The 16,798-nt window shown below is 48.3% G+C and overlaps 5 protein-coding genes across 5 annotated transcripts; 3 read left to right on the top strand and 2 right to left on the bottom strand.

Moving 5' to 3' along the window:
- The first annotated feature begins 3 nt into the window (after positions 1 to 3).
- On the top strand, positions 4 to 3,645 carry EDB93DRAFT_5837 (uncharacterized protein). The gene is made up of 9 exons (XM_041456773.1): positions 4 to 269; positions 337 to 860; positions 914 to 1,069; positions 1,128 to 1,230; positions 1,278 to 1,489; positions 1,543 to 1,701; positions 1,752 to 2,638; positions 2,689 to 3,268; positions 3,435 to 3,645. The coding sequence occupies exons 1-9, from the start codon at positions 121 to 123 to the stop codon at positions 3,488 to 3,490; spliced, it is 2,826 nt and encodes a 941-aa protein (XP_041313396.1). The 5' UTR covers positions 4 to 120; the 3' UTR covers positions 3,491 to 3,645.
- A 1,705-nt stretch (positions 3,646 to 5,350) lies between these two features.
- Positions 5,351 to 9,066, bottom strand: EDB93DRAFT_5621 (uncharacterized protein). Its single transcript, XM_041456727.1, has 10 exons — positions 8,677 to 9,066; positions 8,518 to 8,622; positions 8,051 to 8,464; positions 7,775 to 7,999; positions 7,319 to 7,720; positions 6,920 to 7,261; positions 6,665 to 6,870; positions 5,771 to 6,614; positions 5,567 to 5,713; positions 5,351 to 5,516 (listed from the first exon to the last, which is right to left on the bottom strand). The coding sequence occupies exons 1-10, from the start codon at positions 8,905 to 8,907 to the stop codon at positions 5,511 to 5,513; spliced, it is 2,922 nt and encodes a 973-aa protein (XP_041313397.1). The 5' UTR covers positions 8,908 to 9,066; the 3' UTR covers positions 5,351 to 5,510.
- A 43-nt stretch (positions 9,067 to 9,109) lies between these two features.
- EDB93DRAFT_1111441 (uncharacterized protein) lies at positions 9,110 to 10,199 on the top strand. Its single transcript, XM_041448085.1, has 5 exons — positions 9,110 to 9,150; positions 9,204 to 9,211; positions 9,264 to 9,377; positions 9,429 to 9,812; positions 9,860 to 10,199. The coding sequence occupies exons 1-5, from the start codon at positions 9,147 to 9,149 to the stop codon at positions 10,010 to 10,012; spliced, it is 663 nt and encodes a 220-aa protein (XP_041313398.1). The 5' UTR covers positions 9,110 to 9,146; the 3' UTR covers positions 10,013 to 10,199.
- Positions 10,200 to 10,365: 166 nt separating this feature from the next.
- EDB93DRAFT_1196124 (uncharacterized protein) lies at positions 10,366 to 11,951 on the bottom strand. The gene is made up of 5 exons (XM_041450885.1): positions 11,566 to 11,951; positions 11,248 to 11,510; positions 11,101 to 11,196; positions 10,674 to 11,046; positions 10,366 to 10,618 (listed from the first exon to the last, which is right to left on the bottom strand). The coding sequence occupies exons 1-5, from the start codon at positions 11,744 to 11,746 to the stop codon at positions 10,557 to 10,559; spliced, it is 975 nt and encodes a 324-aa protein (XP_041313399.1). The 5' UTR covers positions 11,747 to 11,951; the 3' UTR covers positions 10,366 to 10,556.
- Positions 11,952 to 11,981: 30 nt separating this feature from the next.
- On the top strand, positions 11,982 to 16,791 carry EDB93DRAFT_1236973 (Sec8 exocyst complex component-specific domain-containing protein; the record flags this gene model as incomplete). Its single annotated transcript, XM_041451364.1, has 18 exons — positions 11,982 to 12,615; positions 12,692 to 12,741; positions 12,803 to 12,920; positions 12,973 to 13,174; positions 13,228 to 13,396; positions 13,446 to 13,548; positions 13,628 to 14,346; positions 14,401 to 14,484; positions 14,532 to 14,654; positions 14,704 to 15,100; positions 15,148 to 15,209; positions 15,268 to 15,519; positions 15,570 to 15,716; positions 15,769 to 15,956; positions 16,007 to 16,121; positions 16,169 to 16,287; positions 16,337 to 16,547; positions 16,600 to 16,791. 18 exons carry the CDS (start codon positions 11,982 to 11,984, stop codon positions 16,789 to 16,791), a joined length of 3,885 nt encoding a protein of 1,294 aa, XP_041313400.1.
- Between the last annotated feature and the right edge of the window lie 7 nt (positions 16,792 to 16,798).

A 16,798-nucleotide genomic window follows, 5' to 3' on the forward strand; every position in this document is an offset into this window, starting at 1 on the left:
TTCTCTACAACGACAACAAATTGTCATAGCCCCCGTCCTTTTCACATACTCACTCTTAATTCCTCAAACAAAAATTATTAGCCAACCATACCGTCCCTCTTAGTAAACAGAGCACGAAGAATGTCATTCTTCTCAAGGAAGAAGCAGCCTAGCGCAAGTCAGCTCGCTGCTTCATCCGTAACAGTAGCTCAGACTCCAAGCCAAGCTCTCGCGCAGCTGGCTGCAAAGGACAACGCTGCTCAACTTCAACCCTCGCGTGACAACGATTCGTGAGTCTTTCATATTCAACTTTTCTTCTCCAACAGCCGTTCATCGTTTTCTTCATCCCAACTCCAGTTCCAACACCACAAATGGCCCTGTACCAGCCCTCGCTCAACGTCAACAAGCTCGCGGACCCAGCCCCCAGTCACAGCAGCAGCCACCCCAGTCACAACCACCACCACCTCAAACCTCCCAGTTACCTCAACAACGGCCAGCTTATCCCTGGTCTGCACGGCGCTTACTCCTCCCACCCCCACTCGTAATTTCGAAGCCTGGCGTGCCCGCACCAAATTCACCTTCACCTTCACCATTCCCTCGCTACGGTCATGCACTTCCGGCGACAGCCACTGCTTCGGGAGAGTTGTATCTTTTTGGTGGTCTGGTTCGCGAAACCGCCCGAAATGATTTATACCTTTTCTCTACTCGCGATCTTTCCGCGACTCTCGTGCAGACAGCCGGAGAAATACCCTCGCCGCGAGTTGGTCATGCTAGTGCAATCGTTAGCAGCGTTCTCATTATATGGGGAGGCGATACAAAAACAGACCCCACGTCTGATCAGTCGGAAAAACAAGATGATGGCTTGTATCTTCTCAATCTCGGTGCGTTCATACTAGTTTTTTTCTCAAGACCCCATCCTTCATGTACACCCCAGTTTCACGAGAGTGGACCCGGGTAGCTATGCACGGTCCTGCACCTGCTGGACGGTATGGTCATGCCGTTACTATGGTCGGTACCAAATTTTTTGTTTTCGGGGGTCAGGTAGATGGCGAGTTCCTGAATGACCTCTGGTCATTTGATCTCAATACTCGTAAGTCCTGTCCATTTAAGCTTATTTTTCTAAACCTTATGTTATGTTATGCCCCGAGTACGGACAACAACAACTTGGGAGCCGTGTCAACCCGTCGGAACCGCCCGTCCTGCCCAACGTACAGGACATGCCTGTGTAACATACCAGGATCGCATCATCGTGTATGTTCGTCATTCATCCGATACTAATTTGTATTCACGTTTCACAGGTTCGGAGGAACAGATGGCCAATACCATTACAATGATACATGGTCTTATGATACTAATACCAGGACTTGGTCAGAACTGCAATGCATTGGATTTATTCCCTCACCCCGGGAAGGCCACGCAGCTGCTGTAGTCGACGACGTCATCTATATATTTGGCGGTCGGGGTATAGACGGCAAGGACCTTGGGGATTTAGCGGCATTCAAGATGTCAAGTACGTGGTTTGACGAATGATAGGCGTCCCTGTTCTAAGCTTATCACGTACAGACCAACGGTGGTATATGTTCCAAAATATGGGTCCAGCGCCTAGCGGCCGTTCAGGTCATGCTATGGCGTCCATGGGAACTAGAGTTTTTGTTCTTGGCGGGGAATCTTTCACGCCAACCAAGGGTGATGACCATGGAATTATTAATGTTCTTGACACCAGTACGTAATGCGCTCAACTTTACAAATGTCACCGCTGACATATTACTCAGAGCACATCAAATACCCTGATTCAAGCAAAGGACTACCGGCCAACAAGTCTGATCGAAAATCATCTGCAACACCTACCCCTCCGCCAGGACCACCTGCACAAGGAAGCAATGTGCCTAATGGTACCCGTGCCATGTCCCCGACAGGTACTCCTCAAGACGTAGACGACCTCCGCCGGGCTATATCCCCGCCAGGAATCCGGCCTGGAACTCGTACACCGAATGGTGCCCCTGTGCAGTCATCTCCTAATACCAAAGGTAAAGCACCGACACGCCCTCGAAGAGATGATGGGGACGTGTTGGGAACGGATGATGGGAACGGGACGGACACCGGTGCTACCATCGAGTCTATCACTACATCCCGAGATCACGCACCATCTCCAGACCAGACCCGAGCACGAAGTCCCAACTCCTTCAGTGTCACCCGTGCGATGTCCCCCACATCTCAGAGCGGATCCGATCTCTATGGCAACGTACAGCCACCCAATGTGGCGAGTATAGCGATGAGCGGTCTGGCTGCCCGAAGTCCATCACCCGTTGTGGATCGTAGCAGGCCTCCACTTGATGCCTTTTATCAGCCATCAGGTGGTTCTCCTGGTGCGAATGGAAACGGAAATGGGCATGCCCAGGGGAAATTCGGTTCAACGGGCAATGTGACTGCTGACCTGATTCGGGATTACAAGGTCAAAGAGATGGAAGTTGAGACGTTGCGGAGGCGAGAGGCTTGGATGAAGACAGCGCTTTTGAAGGCCTCCCGGTCGGGCTTTGTTCAACTTGACGAAGAAACATTGGAAGCTGAGGATATTGACTTCCAAGATGATGCCAGTGAGGAACAAAGGAAACTTGCTGACATGGTCATGAATTTCAGGCACTTCAAAACCCAGGTGCAGGTGTGTTTTTTTCTTTTCAACAAAAATGAGACGTTCTAACGAAGATGCAGACTACCCTGGTCAATCAAGCCCGCCAGGCTTCAGAGCGCATTGCGGATGCTGAGCGCATGAAGTCTGCTGCGATCCAGGAAGCTGCATACTACCGCGCAAAGCTCACGGCCCATGAAGCATCTATGCCTGGCGAGGTCTCGCAAATAGAGCGAGAACGTATTGCTGAGCTCGAACGCCATCTTGCCACTCTATTAGTGGAACAGACTGCACAGAAGAAGACAGCAGACGAACTGAGTGACTCGCTGGCCTTGCAGACTACACTTCTTGAGCAGGCGGAGGCACGGTCCTCTGATGCCAACAACCGTGCTGATGCTCTGGAGGAGACACACCATCGTGTTGTTCGTGAACACTCAGAAATTCGCGACCGTTACGTAGAAGTCGAGGCCGCTCTTCGAGACCATGCCGATCGACTTCTTGGCCAGACTTCTCTGCTCGAACAAAAAGATGCTGAAACAGCTCAGGTTAAGAGACAGGTTGAGGAGTTGAGCCAACTCCGTGATCAGCATATCCGCGCTCTCGATCAAGCCCGTACGGCGCTACAAGCCGTATCGTCCCGCTCTGAAGAGGATCAACGTGCTCGTGATCAGATCACTCAACTTGAGGCAGACATTGCAGAGCTACGCGGTGACCTAGAGACTCGTACATCCGAAGTGGAACAAGCGAGGATCAGACTTGCAGAAGTTGAGAATGCGTGGGCGAAGTCTCGTGAAGAAGCTGATGCATTCCGTGCACTCACCACCGGCAGTCTTGGTGAACTTCTCGATTCACATCGTGACCTTAGGGCAGACGAAGACCGGTTAACGAGAGGACATGCAGAGAAGGTGGAGACTATGGAGGTGGAAGCTGCTTCTCTACGGAAGATGCTGAAGGAGGTCACCCAGCAGCTGGAGGAAGTGCAAAAGGATCTTTCAGAGGAGCGTCGCAGGGTACGACAAACGGAATCTGAGCAAACATTCCTACGATCGCAAATTGTGGGCCTCCGGGCGCAATTATCCAGCTCTGTCCTGGAGCAGGGTCGTCTGCGCAAAGATCTTGCGGAAAAGGATAACGATTTGCGGGCAGCGTTGAAGGAAACGGCCGATACCAATATCCGCCTGGTAATGCTTCGGAACTATCTTTCAGAAAATGGCATTATCCCAGATTCGGATGAACCTTCCTCAAATTTGGCAACTGCTCCGCGATTGGCAGACCTGGAGAAACAGCTAGAAGAACGCTCCTTGATGTACGAACGCTCAGAGCGGGAACTCAACGCAGCTCTTCGAAGGAAGCGCGAGCTCGAGGTGCAGTTGAGTGCAATGTCACAACAACAAGATCGATCGAGGTCCATGCAGAGCCCTGTGAACCAAGGTGACTCAGATGCTGACGCACGCGCTCTTGAAGCTGAACGGAAACTCGAGGAGACGGAACGGGGCTATAAGGCGCGAATGCGCCAGATGGAAGAGGACTATCAACTTGCTGTGCATTATGTAAAGTGAGCTCTTCACAAGTATTTATGCATGTCCTGGGTCTAATTGTCCATCGCAGAGGAACTGAAAAAATGATGCGAAGGATGAAAGACGAAGTTACGAGGACGAAGACTGCCTATGCTAGTCTGCAAGCGGAATTGGACACTGTTCGAGGACGATCCAGCACTGAACCGCGACGTGGTGTCAACGGTCGCAGCACTCCTTCGGACGACACTCACGAGCACCTTCGCGGCCAGTTAATTGATGCACAGAAGCAAAGTCAGCGTTTAATCAATGACAACAAAGATCTCCGTCAAAGAATGGAGACACTGGAGAAGGATCTTGACATCATGAAGGATAACTTCGTCATCTCTCAACGAGAGTTTGACGAGCGCCAGACTCGTGTGGAGGAGCTAGAGTTGGAGATTGAAAGAATGAACGCTACTCTCGCTGTATATCGGGAAGGAAGTGGCGCCAGTTTACTTGAAAAGCTCACCGTCGAAAACACCAACCTCAAAAGGGAAAACGAACAGCTTTCGCACAAAATTCACCTTGTCTTGGAAGTCGATCAACCTCTCAAACGACCATCCAGCATGACGAGCTCAGAGAATTTCGAGCACCTGTCGAATGAACTAGACGATTGGCAGCGACAGATGGCTAGCTCGTTTGGTGCCCGGCGACCGCTTAGCGACTTCGAATCCCCCTCTCACTTAGTAGGACATGAGCGAACCCGGTCGCGATCGTAACATTTGTTGTCATATTTTTTTTTTGCTTTGCACATATAGTTATACCCTTATTGCCTTGATTGCTGACCGCCGCTCATGCTCACACTCGTTCCGCTTCGTTTCGTATTTCTACGTTACTCCGTTGCTTCCTCGTTGTTCAACATCGATTATTCTTCATATATATTGTGACATGCATCAATATTTGCGACATCTTGAGTTTGACTCATTGTGAATTGGATGCAGCTTTTTGTGTCCACTCGACTGCCTTCTGTTTGACAGCCAATGCACCTTCCTCGTCCCCAATCCTCCGCTCTAGTTCAAGCCATTTCTTAAAAAATGACCTTTATGCGACATTAGCTCATGTAATTCTGCCAAGTAGTGGAACACGTACTTCGCCTTACGACTAGTCATCTTAATGGCAAATATACGATTGAAGATGTTTCTGCGTGCTGTTATAATAGTGAGGCCACTTTGGGAGGCAGAGCGCTTACCTTAACGATTGGATATCACCTTGCCCTGCCTCCATATCCATATAAACCGACCACAGGTCCCAGCGCTTCGGATGAGAATCTACGATCCCTTCGAATATAGTCTTGCCTCGTTCCGCATCGCCGAGTTTGTATTCGAGCTGAGCGAATTTTGATATCGTCTTTAAGTCTGTACATCTGATTCAGGTCTGGATTCAAGAATGTCATCAAACGACTCACGCTTGCGCTTTTCCAAGCTTTGCAGTGAACGCGGTAACAGTTTGCGTGCTTGCTCCAAGTTTTGGCGGCGCAAATAATGTTCGCAGAATAAAGTCCACACTTTCGAACTATAGCCGAACTTCTTACAGGTCCGCTTATACTGATCCTCTGCTTTCTGCGTGCCTCATCATTAGTACAGTAGTGAAGCCGAAGTAATAAACTTGCCTCGTGCTTCTCGCTCTGATCTAGGATGGCCGCCAGACGGAGATGGACAGTCTTGGCGTCATTATGTCTAGCAGCGTCCTTGAAGACAGCCTCCAGTGACTCATCGGTGCCATAGACATTCTCGACATTCAGTAAAGCAATCCAGACATTAAGCCGCTCTTCCTCCTCCCTGAAACTGATGGTCTGAATTGCTCGTCGGCCAGTCTCCCGTGCCTTGTCGATTTCGGATAGTTGAAGGAGGAAAGACATGTACTGCACCCACAGGTAGGATGAATTTGGGGAGCCCAGGAGAAGCCGCTCAAAGTCGGCATTTGACTCTGGAAGTTTCGAGTGCATATCAGCAGTGAGATCCTGCTCGATCTCTTTCTTCTTGCGTCTTTTCTTTTTGCTTGACTCGTCCTTTTCGCTGTTCTCGTCGGAAGAAGCTCCGTCAGATTCCACACCAGACCTAGCGTCGCCGGAGAACCAAGCAAAACCTTCAACTTTCAGAGGCGCAACTTGTTTGGGAGTATGGGTTTTCGGCGTCGACTGCGACTGGGTGGGCACAGCCTTCACTTGTGGCAATGGACTGCTACGTTTACTAGCCAGTGCCTTTGAAGGGATGGGCTCACGAGCATGAGATGCCTGCAGTGACGGAATAGCTGGTGTTTCGTGGACCGGTACTACACCCTCTGCGACAGCATTTGATGTAATGTCGTTAGCATCGGTCACCTTGGCAGCTTTTGATGATGACGCCTGACGAATGCTTGCAACAACTCGTGGTGGATTCAGGTCAACGGTTAAAATTCGTACTTTGACGACTCTGCCCGCGACAAATATGTCCTTCAGTTTACTTGAATAGTCACTGAACAAAGCGTCAATCAAAAGCAGAGCCGACGACGAAATTGGACAAACCTTGCTTCTCGAGACGGTACAAATGCCTTGAGATCGTTGTAGAATCGGACAATCAAGCCCTTTTCTACAATTCGGTACACTACTGCATCTGTGATCATCCCGACCTTCGCCTCCTCGATAGAAGCTAGGACTGGCAGAGTAGATTCAATCAACGTCTTTTTAGCCGTCAACTCAACTCGCATGCGCTCGGGATCAACGGCCAGAACCTGTAGATTTCCTTAGCAGGCATCACATCTAATGATCACGATCGCGTACCCGGCATTTTATACTGCCTCCGGCCTTGAACCTTTTTGACGGATGCTTGAGCGTTATATCTGCGTAGTGATTTGGCCATATGATGCCATCCGCATTACAAGAGATCGACACGAATAGGGCGGAGTCAGTAAGGCGTTTAACAGTGCCTTTCAAGACCTCTCCGACTTGTATATCACCTGCCTGAAGGAACCTTTGATCTAAAATTGAAGTTCGGAGGGAGAGCTGCAGCAATCCGTCCAACGGATGATAGCCTATGACACGCGCTCTATGGATGGTATTCAATCTCCACGGTCCTGAGGAGGAAAAAAGTGTCGGAACATGACCATCAGACGTGTGAGATATCTATCAAAGAAATGGAATAAGTCATGGACAATAGAGTGATGTGATGTGAAAACTTACATGAACGAATCCATCAAGTTGGGGCTGCACTTCAACGACCAGTCCTCGTTCCGGCTCTACGCGTTTCACAATAACAGCATCCAAGATCGTGCCAATGGGATACACCAAGTGAATGGCAGCATCATCGATAGAAAGTTTCTCTTTCAGGTTGACAATGTGATCCAAGAGCGACACAGAAAACTGCGGTGGTGAGCTTCCGGCAATTTCGTATAGTACTCGGGCCTTCACTTTCTGCCCTATCTTGAATACTTTGGTAGGGTTAGCGGGCACGTTAAACTCGTCAGCCGTTGCGTTGAAAAAACCAAGTATCTGTAGATTGATACCACTTGGTAAAATTCCCGTGATCAATGCTTGACCTAGTGTTCCTGGCAATACGGAGGTGACGTTATTGACTTCTGTGATCTGTGAATTGGGACATGGTGAGGAACATCGCAAATTGTAATCAACAAGACTAACTGAAGATGACTGTATCACTCGAGGATCGACTGTAACTGTGCATATTTTCTCGTTACCGGACATCTTCACGACAGCGATATCGAGCAGTTGGCCAACATGAAGCTTTGAACAGTCAGAACCACCTTTTTGGGCGTCTTTAAAGGGTAGGAAACCAGAGCAGCCCTGTACGCCGATATCAAGAATGTACCCATGGTCTTCTACACTTTGCACAGCCGCTGAGAGAGTCTATGTAGGGCTTAATCACGATGAAATAATGCGATCTAAGATATTGCTCACAAATCCAGGTTTGAGATCTGTCTTAAGGACTCCGGAGTTTACTGTCTTGGGTACAAGACTCAACTCAATGCGACGACTAGCTTTCGCGGCTTCATCCCTTAATTTTCCGATGGCAGAAACGTCCGTAGACCCCGATGCGTGCACATTGGTTACAATTGCACGGACGTATTGTCCCGCGTGGAAGAGTTGAAACAAATCCGGTACCTCCGTCTGAGAATCGGATTCCCCATCGTCAAGAGATTCGGTATCTGAAGGCTCTTCTTGTTCATGCATTGATTCGAGACGACTGGTCAACTGAGATGTAACTTGTGTGATAGGAACGTGACCCATGAGCTGGTTCGGTAGGGATATAATGAGAGCCAGTGGTTGTATCGATGCAATTTGACCAAGCAGTTTCATACCCGGAACAATGCGCTGCAAATGCATGATTGAGCCCCTGCTCTCCAGCTTCATAATATAAAAACTACCTTGTAATTGAGATGCTCGATGCGAACTCCATCTTTCTTCGGCGTAACACTCGCCTTGCTTTTGGCATCAGATCTGTTCTTCTTTTTTTGAGACTTCCCAGACGCCTACAACAAATTCTACTCTGTCGAACTTATCTGGAGTAAGACAACAGAACTCACAGCAAATAGTTCCTCGTTTGCTTCTTGCGTCGCTTCAACTCGGATAGCTTTAACCTCTGCAGCTGTTAGGCTAGTCCCGCCTCCTCGTGGAAAATCAACCTCCTCGTTCGTGAGATTTGATATCAGCTCGACAGGTTTTTCCGGCACATCTGATGACCTGTCTTTCGCAATTTTACTCTTTTTGACATTGCGGGATGAATTATCCTCTAGAGCACGTTTCTGGCCTGCCATGCTCTTGATAAAGTGGGTAACAACACTACAGCACGTAGGGTCTGACCGTCCGACACGTAATAATATAGTGGAAGCCTGGGGATATCTTCCCTGCAGCTGCGAGTTTTGGTGTGGATTGTAGCTTGCCCGTACTACTAGAACCGCATTAGTACTTTTGAGACTCGGAGAAATTACAAGCAGCTGATTATGTCAGCACTAGCATCTCTTTCAACAGCTTCATCGTACTAACTCGCAAACTCATGGGTGAGTTGCTCTCTCCGTCCTTGATGACATTCCTCAATTATCACTCTTTCTAGATTTTCAAGTAAGTCATATCTTATTATACAATCTCAGAATTCAATTCAATTTTTATCTAGAACCGTGTTGGCTCTAAGTTCGGTGGAGGTGGTGTCGCTGGGGCTTCGGAGACCAATGTGGACAGGCGTGAGCGTTTACGCAAACTTGCGCTTGAGACGATCGATCTTGCAAAAGTATGCTCTTATTCTCCCTGCACTCCAATGATAACTTGACGTATCGTTTAGGATCCTTATATCCTAAGGAATCATTTGGGTGGCCTCGAATGTCGTCTCTGTCTGACGCTTCATACCAACGAAGGTTCATACCTGGCTCATACTCAGGGGAAGAAGCATCAAACCAATCTTGCTCGTCGTGCGGCTCGCGATGCTAAGGACACGCAGTTGATGATTGCTCCAACTCAAAGCAATGTACAACGCAAAGTGTTCCTTAAAATAGGACGCCCAGGCTACCGAGTGACAAAAGTGCGGGACAAAGATACTGGAAAAGAAGGTATGATGGTCCAGGTTCACCTTCCTCAGATCAAAGCGGACGTCGTCCCTCGCCGACGATTTATGAGCGCTTGGGAGCAAAAGAGGGAGCCTCCGAACAAGGCATACCAGTACCTAATCGTAGGTGCGATTACTCGCCAAGTCATACGTTGCTTATTGGATGCTAGGTGGCTGCTGAACCGTACGAGACAATTGCTTTCCGCATTCCGGCGCGGGAGATAGAAGACGAAGCTGACGACGCTGGATATTGGAACTGGTCATATTGGGATCCTGATACGAAACAGTATAGCTTCCAGTTCATGTTCCGTTTGACTTATTGATGCTGCTTGCTGCTCACAATGTTCCTTCGATGTCGTATTTGTACTCATTTCCGTCCCGAATCATAGAATCATTTTTGCCGAGCTTGGCGTGGTTTATATCAAATATCTCATGTCGATCCAATACATGTTGTCAATGACGCGGTGACCCTAGGGTTGCCATATGTGTAGCAGACTTCCCTTTGTTGTAGATGGCACTCTCGGTGAGCAAGGAATGAGACACCTGCATCTCGTAGTAGGTGGCAAGAGCTCCTGGACCTGAATGAGCCAGCTGGCCTGCTTTCTTCAGGTGTTCCACGGACACCAACTCATTGATGTAACCGTCATGTCTGATGCGGCATCCGCATCAGGTTTGCACCAGAAAAGATACTAGTACACACCAGTCATAACTTATTGAATTATAACGCGGGTTAGTAACAAGACTGCTAGTAGTACTGCAACTGTAGCTCAATACATATTATTCAACGAAAGACAAATAGAAGAGAGCTAATAACGGCGAGAGAAACGGCGCAATATATAGTCGGCGAAAGTGTTAGTGTATCTAATGTCACACGAATCCCCCAGAAACGAGCCACTCGTAGCATTCCGCTGCTAGCTCTTCGCTATGGTCTATCAATTACAATTAGTATCAAAATAGTATGGAAGATTAAATACAAGGACACACTGATGCAGAACGCATGCGGGATATCGCGGTGCCCGTGCACGACCTTCACAGTGTCAGGGTCTGCCCTAAAGACATGGAGAATAGTTTCTTTTCCTCGGTCAACCCAGTCGTCGTTCTCTGCGAAGTAAAACCAAATCTGGTGTCGATATGTGTCCAAGGTGGCAACATCCAATTCTCTGATGCTCAGCATTTCATCGTGTGCCATCGTCAACGCGGCAAAGATCGACGAAGGAGATAGTAGAAATGACTGTAGGACACGGGCTTGGGAGATCGGGTAGTGTGGAAATAACCGGCAAAGGATGGCGAGTGGCATAATATGCAATACCCGAGCAACCTGTGATACAACGCACGGAAACGGAGGCCGAAACAATCGCTGAGAGAAAGCAGGAATCGTGAATATGACTACTTCCGAAACTCAACTACCAACCGACAAGAGTCGACCATTCGGTGTACAAGCAATGTCTGTGATAGTCGGGAAAAGGAAGAAAACTCCTGCAACGGCAGCAGCTCGCAGTTTCAAGACCTTTCAAAGAGATTGGAGAGATAGCACATTGGGACACTTTGAAAACGGTACCTGCAGGGCTACCCATGAACCAACGCTATGCCCAGCAATCACAATACGTGTATTGGCGCCAAAGAAGATCCTCGTAGCATCAAAGATTCGAAGGGAATTTTGAATCTGAAATGGCAACGCATAATTAGATGGAGTGCAGCTTGCTGGCGCAGCAGGGTCGTGTCCGATATGCGAATGCGACAGTATCGCCAGTGTCCCAGACCCGTCCTGGTTCCGTATTGCGGTGAGAAATGGATGATAGAAGTCAATGATTCCAGGATTTCCTGTCGCCGTCCAAAATAAGCTCGGGTGGAAGTGCTATGTTGAACCTACTAGTACCTGGTATAAAAAGTAAAATTGTGGAGGGTGACACACCTACTCGTTTGCAAGGCCACCAGTGCACATGTGCAGATGGTATATTGTCACTGGCAGGAAAAAGAGCATTTGTATATTGAACGCTGGAATCTGGTGCCAGGGATTCTAGAAATGGGGGTAAATTAGTCCTGATGTCGCCGGTCATGCTGGCCCGGGGTTCACTGCAAGTGAGATGATTTGCTGTAAAGGTTCGTAACGTTCAAGTACATTCTGAACGAAAGGCTAGTGCATCACCTTGTTAGTGGCAGCCAGAATTAGCGGTAAAGCACTATACTAGCCCAGCTACTACCGCCGTGACAGGTCAGAGTCTGAAAATGGCATATGGTCTTGAGCCGTATTTGGTCAACAAGCGTTTCTGGCTGGTGGGTCGTACAACTCAGATGTCTCGAATACCGACCTTTCCTGTCGAACCGACAGGCGTTCCCCCACTGAACAACTCAAACCGCTCTTATTCGACTACCAGACCGTTGCAGATTGCCCGCCCGCCATCACGTCAGGCAGTTCCCAGTAACAATACGTTTGCTTCCTCCCCCAAGAGCCCAAGTTTTTCATCACCCAAGGGCCCTCTCCGCCCACAAAGGTCAGAGTTGAGACCGCGTAAGGTATCCGAACATTCAGAGCGAGCTTCCACTTCATCTCGAGCAACACAACTTGAAGATCACGCGGCAAGAGACCGTAGAGATAGTTCCAGCACCACGCGCTCAGATTCGTCAGCTGCGCCGCAATACCATAACGGAAATATAGGCACTGCTGATAATAGGCCGCGGGTGGACATTTCACGATCTAGCGCTCATGATGAGACTTCCCCGACAACCCCTGCACTAGCTTCTGTCATGGCTGCCTTTAGGGAAGCTGGAGCTCGTAAACGTGCGATAACCAATGGCAACGAAGATATAGCATATGAACAAGAAAAGCAGAGGGAGAAGGAGTTGGAGATGAGGAGGCAAGAGCGCATCCGCGAGCGAATGCCATATCGGAAAGCAACTGGGAAGGCTAAAGCAGGAGATATCGATGGTGAGGAATATAATCCTCGCAACCTGCCTAACTTTATGTCTTAGCTTTTAAATCTTATGCTAACATCACGTTGTAGCAGTGCTTGATCAGATCAAAGACGAATGGGAGTTTGTCATTGACCCTGATGTAAGGCGTGAATTTTACTGTCAACCAGTAGCTGAGCGATATGATTTTGCAATCGTTGCAGTTCAACAATGTCGACTTGGCCTTGTCACTGGTCGATGACTCTTCGACAGGCAAAGGCATCGAATCCTTTCGACAAACCAAGGTAATGCTCTCGCATGCATTAAAAGGATCAGTAGACAGTAAGCCCCGAGCTCTGCACTCGTAGCCTTACTTAATAGTGTTTTTGCTTAGAACACCACAAGGCGTTTGCGGATGCACTTCCGCATCACGCTGCTCTTCTCAATCACCTTGGACTTACCCAGACACAAATAAAGCAGTCGAAGACAGCTCTTATGGAAGCGAAGGAGGCTTTGGGAAATAAGCGTGCTGATCTCGTTCAACTCTGGTCAAGGGGACAGGTTTTAGAAGAGATGATGCGTTTGTTGGATCAGATGTCAGTTTGTTTTAATATGTCAATTTGTTCATCTACTAAATATTTATGTAAAGCGAGCATCTTAAATCGGTGCCCGATGCACTTGAGACTCTCATGTCGGAGAAAAGGCTGCTTCAAGCATCCGTTCTCCTTGTGCGGAGCCTCAAGTTGATCAACAAACCAGACATGCAAGAGATTGGAGCAGTTTCAGATCTGCGAAGTTATCTGATTGGTCAGGAAAATGTGCGTTTGTGGATTGCTTACTGGCATGCAATATCTTATGACTTAATAGGCTCTACGAGAAATATTGATCGACGAACTTCACAACCATCTTTATCTTAAATCCTTCTGGTGTGAGTCACGGTGGGCTGCCTTTAAGCCAAATCAGACAGCCTGTAAGCCATTCCGATTTGCGTAACTCTCGCCTTGACTTGCCTTCGAAGTTCCCAAGGTTGAATTTGAGAATGAATCGAGTGGACAACCGTCTTCGAATGGCACCGCGTATTTTTCCCCCTGAATCGTCTTCACTGAAACATGCATCTTCTCGATTATCTCGCTTCCTTAACTCTCTTGCACTCCGACAAAACGACTCTCCCCATGATCTCAGCGAATCGAACTTTCGCAGCAACACGTCTGTTCAGGATTTGTCTTCCTCATCTCTTCCATCCGCACCGTCTTTCTCATCGAATCTTAATCTTGTTGCGCTTGCAACTCAGGCACCTCAGCTTGATGCAAACCCGGAAAGCGACTCCTTCGCTTACATCGAAACTCTACTAGAGTCCCTCGCGGTCCTGGGAAAGCTTGGAAGTGCGCTCGATATTGTCGCACAGCGTTTGCAAGGCGAGATATACTCGTTGGTCGAGTGTACCTTGGACGAAGTTGAGGAAAGGACGGAAGAGTCTAAGAGAGTTTCTCTCTTCGGCGCAGCCAGCTTAGGAAGACGGTCAGAGGGTGGATATATTTTCGTTGCCAATGATCCCGTCGGCATCACTCTAGATGGTGTTGTTCCTTCGATGTCAGCAAAGGGTGTTCTCCTCCGCACCTTTTCCCTACGCCTTGCAGCACTGGAGTCTTCCACCAAGCAAGTCGATCAGGAAACATTGAAGGACTTCTTTTGGACTGTTTATTCCAAGCTTGATGCAGTAACCCAGGGATTAAGGGTAGTTTGTGAAGTTGCCAATCGTATAGGATCGGTATGCTACATTTTATCTTGCATAAAAGGTTAATGCTGACATGTATTCCGTCAGAGAAAAGACTTCAAGGACTCATCTGGTGCCAAACCAGGAGCTTTGTTTCCGCTCGCTGATGTATGGCTACCAGTACAAGCTGAGGTGTGTAGCGCAATGATTTTATAATCAACATACCAAGTGGATTACAGGTTCGGACGCTCTTGCATGACTATTTAACCGACGAGGAACAAGGATCGGTGGCGGGGCGAAATCCAATATCGTCCATCAATGAGGTCTTACGAGAAGGTCGGTTTACAAGAGACAAACAAAAGGTTAATATAGAATATCCCTAAATTTCTCACACTGATCATTTACTTACAGTCCGTATTCCGATTTGCGGATACTGACATGAAGTCCACGGGCAAAGTCCTTCGACGTCACGAGGACGAGCTCACTCGGGTCCTTCGAGATACCATGCCCGGTCTCGTGCAGAATTCTTCGGATAGTGCTGTCCAGGCGACACTGTCGACAGTCGGCACAGACGACCGTTTATTAGGTGTCGGGCAGCATCACCGTTTGCTGATCAAGCCAGATGCATTCCATGTTAGCGTACTTTTCCAGCCCACTCTTGCTTTCTTGAATCGTGTGGCCGACATTCTCCCCGATGGGGTGGAAAGTACTCGCTCTGCGAGTGGTGTACTAGATGACTTTGTCCTCAAAGTTTATCTACCACAGTTGGAAGAGCGCATCTCTGAACTTTTCCATCACGCAGTGACAAGTCAGTTGATTTCTCGTGTCACCTTGTTTTACTCACAGTGCCACTAGGTCCTGACGCTTTCCAATATGACCAGATGTCGACCCGATTTAGTCCAAAACCAATATTCAGGGTTTGTGTTCTCGCAGGTGTTATGCTATGATATCGATCATTGATGCACGGTTATTCAGGCAACTACACAGCTAATGGCACTGATAAACTCGTTATGCGCGATGCTCCGCACAACCCCGTTCCATCGAGAGAGTTATTCTCGCCTGATTGTTGGCGTGATCATTCAATTTTACCAGCGCTGTAGTGACAAGTTTCAAGACCTTGTTTCTTCAATAGCTAACACCCCTGAGACATCACATCTCGTGTTGGCAGCTCAGTGGGCACAAAAATCGGAATTAATCCCATGTTTAACAGAGCTCTTTGCAACACCCGTCTGTATCGCACATTCCAGATACTCGTGAAACTGATGGTTGTGTTGCAGCACGCGAACAATGTGATCAGGCGTCAGCTTAGTCGACAGGAAACACATCTGGAATTGAATTACCTCGGTCAAGCTCAGATAGCTAAGCATGACTTAGTTTCCTCGACTCGCAACTTGGCGGGTCTGTGTGGTCTTTACCGCAGTGTGGTCAGTTGCACAGGATGTCCGATTTCCTCACATTAATTCAAGTGATCTGTAGGCATGGTTCACAGAAGAGCTGAACATACTGAAGTCAACTCCAGACGGCACACTCTCGCCGACTACACCTGTGGCGCCGGGGTCCGCTGATGTCGTGATGTCGTTCACTCCCTCGGCAATCTCTACCTTTTTTTCGCAGGGCACTAATGACGAACAGCTTAGCCTTCCCCTGTCACGAGAAATGGCAATGTGGGTGTGCCGATAATGACGTTGACCATCGTGCTCATATAGATTTCTAGGCGGTTTAGTGCCTTGCTTAAGACATACTCCCAACTGGCCGAGATCATCCTGCACACCATTAGGATCGACATTCGATGCCGAACAATGCACTATTTGGATGCAGCCATGCGTCTTGTTGGTGATGAATTGCATGTACTTATTATCCTACTAATTGATTGTAGGGTAATTACAATATCGACCATGAAGCTGGCGAGCCTGACCCATACATCGTGGACCTTAACAGTGAAATTAGCAATTGTAATGAGTTTGTGTCAGCAGCGATGCTTAAGGAGGAACACCGGTGAATATCTGCCCCCCGCCTCACCTAAATAATTTCTCACCTCTCGCAGATTCGTTTTTGCTGGACTTGAACATCTAATGGAACATCTCCTTATTTCCAATGCTCGACATGTGCGCATGACAAATGCTTTTGGTATCAGGAAGATCATGCGAAACACTCTGGCGCTGCAGCAGAGCGTACGGACCATTGGCGACGACCAGCAGCATGCCGAGTTTGAGCGCGCGAAGAGTTATTATTCACTCTTTTTCCTGACACCCCAGGTACGCTTCCTTCTTTGCATGTTTATCACAAACTGTTTATGAGTCGAACCAGGGTTTACTCGATAGTATCCGTCAACACCAGAATTTCACCTTCGATGAGTATAAGACCATCCTCAATCTTCAGTGCGGGGTGGATCAGTCGATCGGCGAAGCTGGAGTAGCTAAAGCCACGGACCACAATTATAGCATGTATCTTATTGACCTACACGGCCTGGAACTGGAAAGTTCCGCAGACATCGGTTGAGGTTCAT

This window comes from Suillus bovinus, assembly GCF_016758785.1.
Source record: "Suillus bovinus strain UH-Sbo-P2 chromosome Unknown EDB93scaffold_1, whole genome shotgun sequence".
Classification (NCBI taxonomy): domain Eukaryota; kingdom Fungi; phylum Basidiomycota; class Agaricomycetes; order Boletales; family Suillaceae; genus Suillus; species Suillus bovinus.

What these genes read in the sequence shown, in the direction of transcription:
- EDB93DRAFT_1196124 (XM_041450885.1), bottom strand. Translation starts at nt 11,746, where the DNA reads ATGACCGGCGACATCAGGACTAATTTACCCCCATTTCTAGAATCCCTG. An exon ending in GTTCATGGGTAGCCCTGCAG is followed by an intron (nt 11,197 to 11,247) that starts GTACCGTTTTCA and finishes TCTCTTTGAAAG; the next exon opens with GTCTTGAAACTGCGAGCTGC. An exon ending in CCCGCATGCGTTCTGCATCA is followed by an intron (nt 10,619 to 10,673) that starts GTGTGTCCTTGT and finishes TGTAATTGATAG; the next exon opens with ACCATAGCGAAGAGCTAGCA.
- EDB93DRAFT_1111441 (XM_041448085.1), top strand. An exon ending in AGACGATCGATCTTGCAAAA is followed by an intron (nt 9,378 to 9,428) that starts GTATGCTCTTAT and finishes CGTATCGTTTAG; the next exon opens with GATCCTTATATCCTAAGGAA. An exon ending in AGGCATACCAGTACCTAATC is followed by an intron (nt 9,813 to 9,859) that starts GTAGGTGCGATT and finishes ATTGGATGCTAG; the next exon opens with GTGGCTGCTGAACCGTACGA.
- EDB93DRAFT_5837 (XM_041456773.1), top strand. Translation starts at nt 121, where the DNA reads ATGTCATTCTTCTCAAGGAAGAAGCAGCCTAGCGCAAGTCAGCTCGCT. An exon ending in CCCTCGCGTGACAACGATTC is followed by an intron (nt 270 to 336) that starts GTGAGTCTTTCA and finishes TCCCAACTCCAG; the next exon opens with TTCCAACACCACAAATGGCC. An exon ending in TATTAATGTTCTTGACACCA is followed by an intron (nt 1,702 to 1,751) that starts GTACGTAATGCG and finishes CATATTACTCAG; the next exon opens with AGCACATCAAATACCCTGAT.
- EDB93DRAFT_5621 (XM_041456727.1), bottom strand. Translation starts at nt 8,907, where the DNA reads ATGGCAGGCCAGAAACGTGCTCTAGAGGATAATTCATCCCGCAATGTC. An exon ending in GAGTGATACAGTCATCTTCA is followed by an intron (nt 7,721 to 7,774) that starts GTTAGTCTTGTT and finishes CCCAATTCACAG; the next exon opens with ATCACAGAAGTCAATAACGT. An exon ending in AACTTGATGGATTCGTTCAT is followed by an intron (nt 7,262 to 7,318) that starts GTAAGTTTTCAC and finishes TTTCTTTGATAG; the next exon opens with ATATCTCACACGTCTGATGG.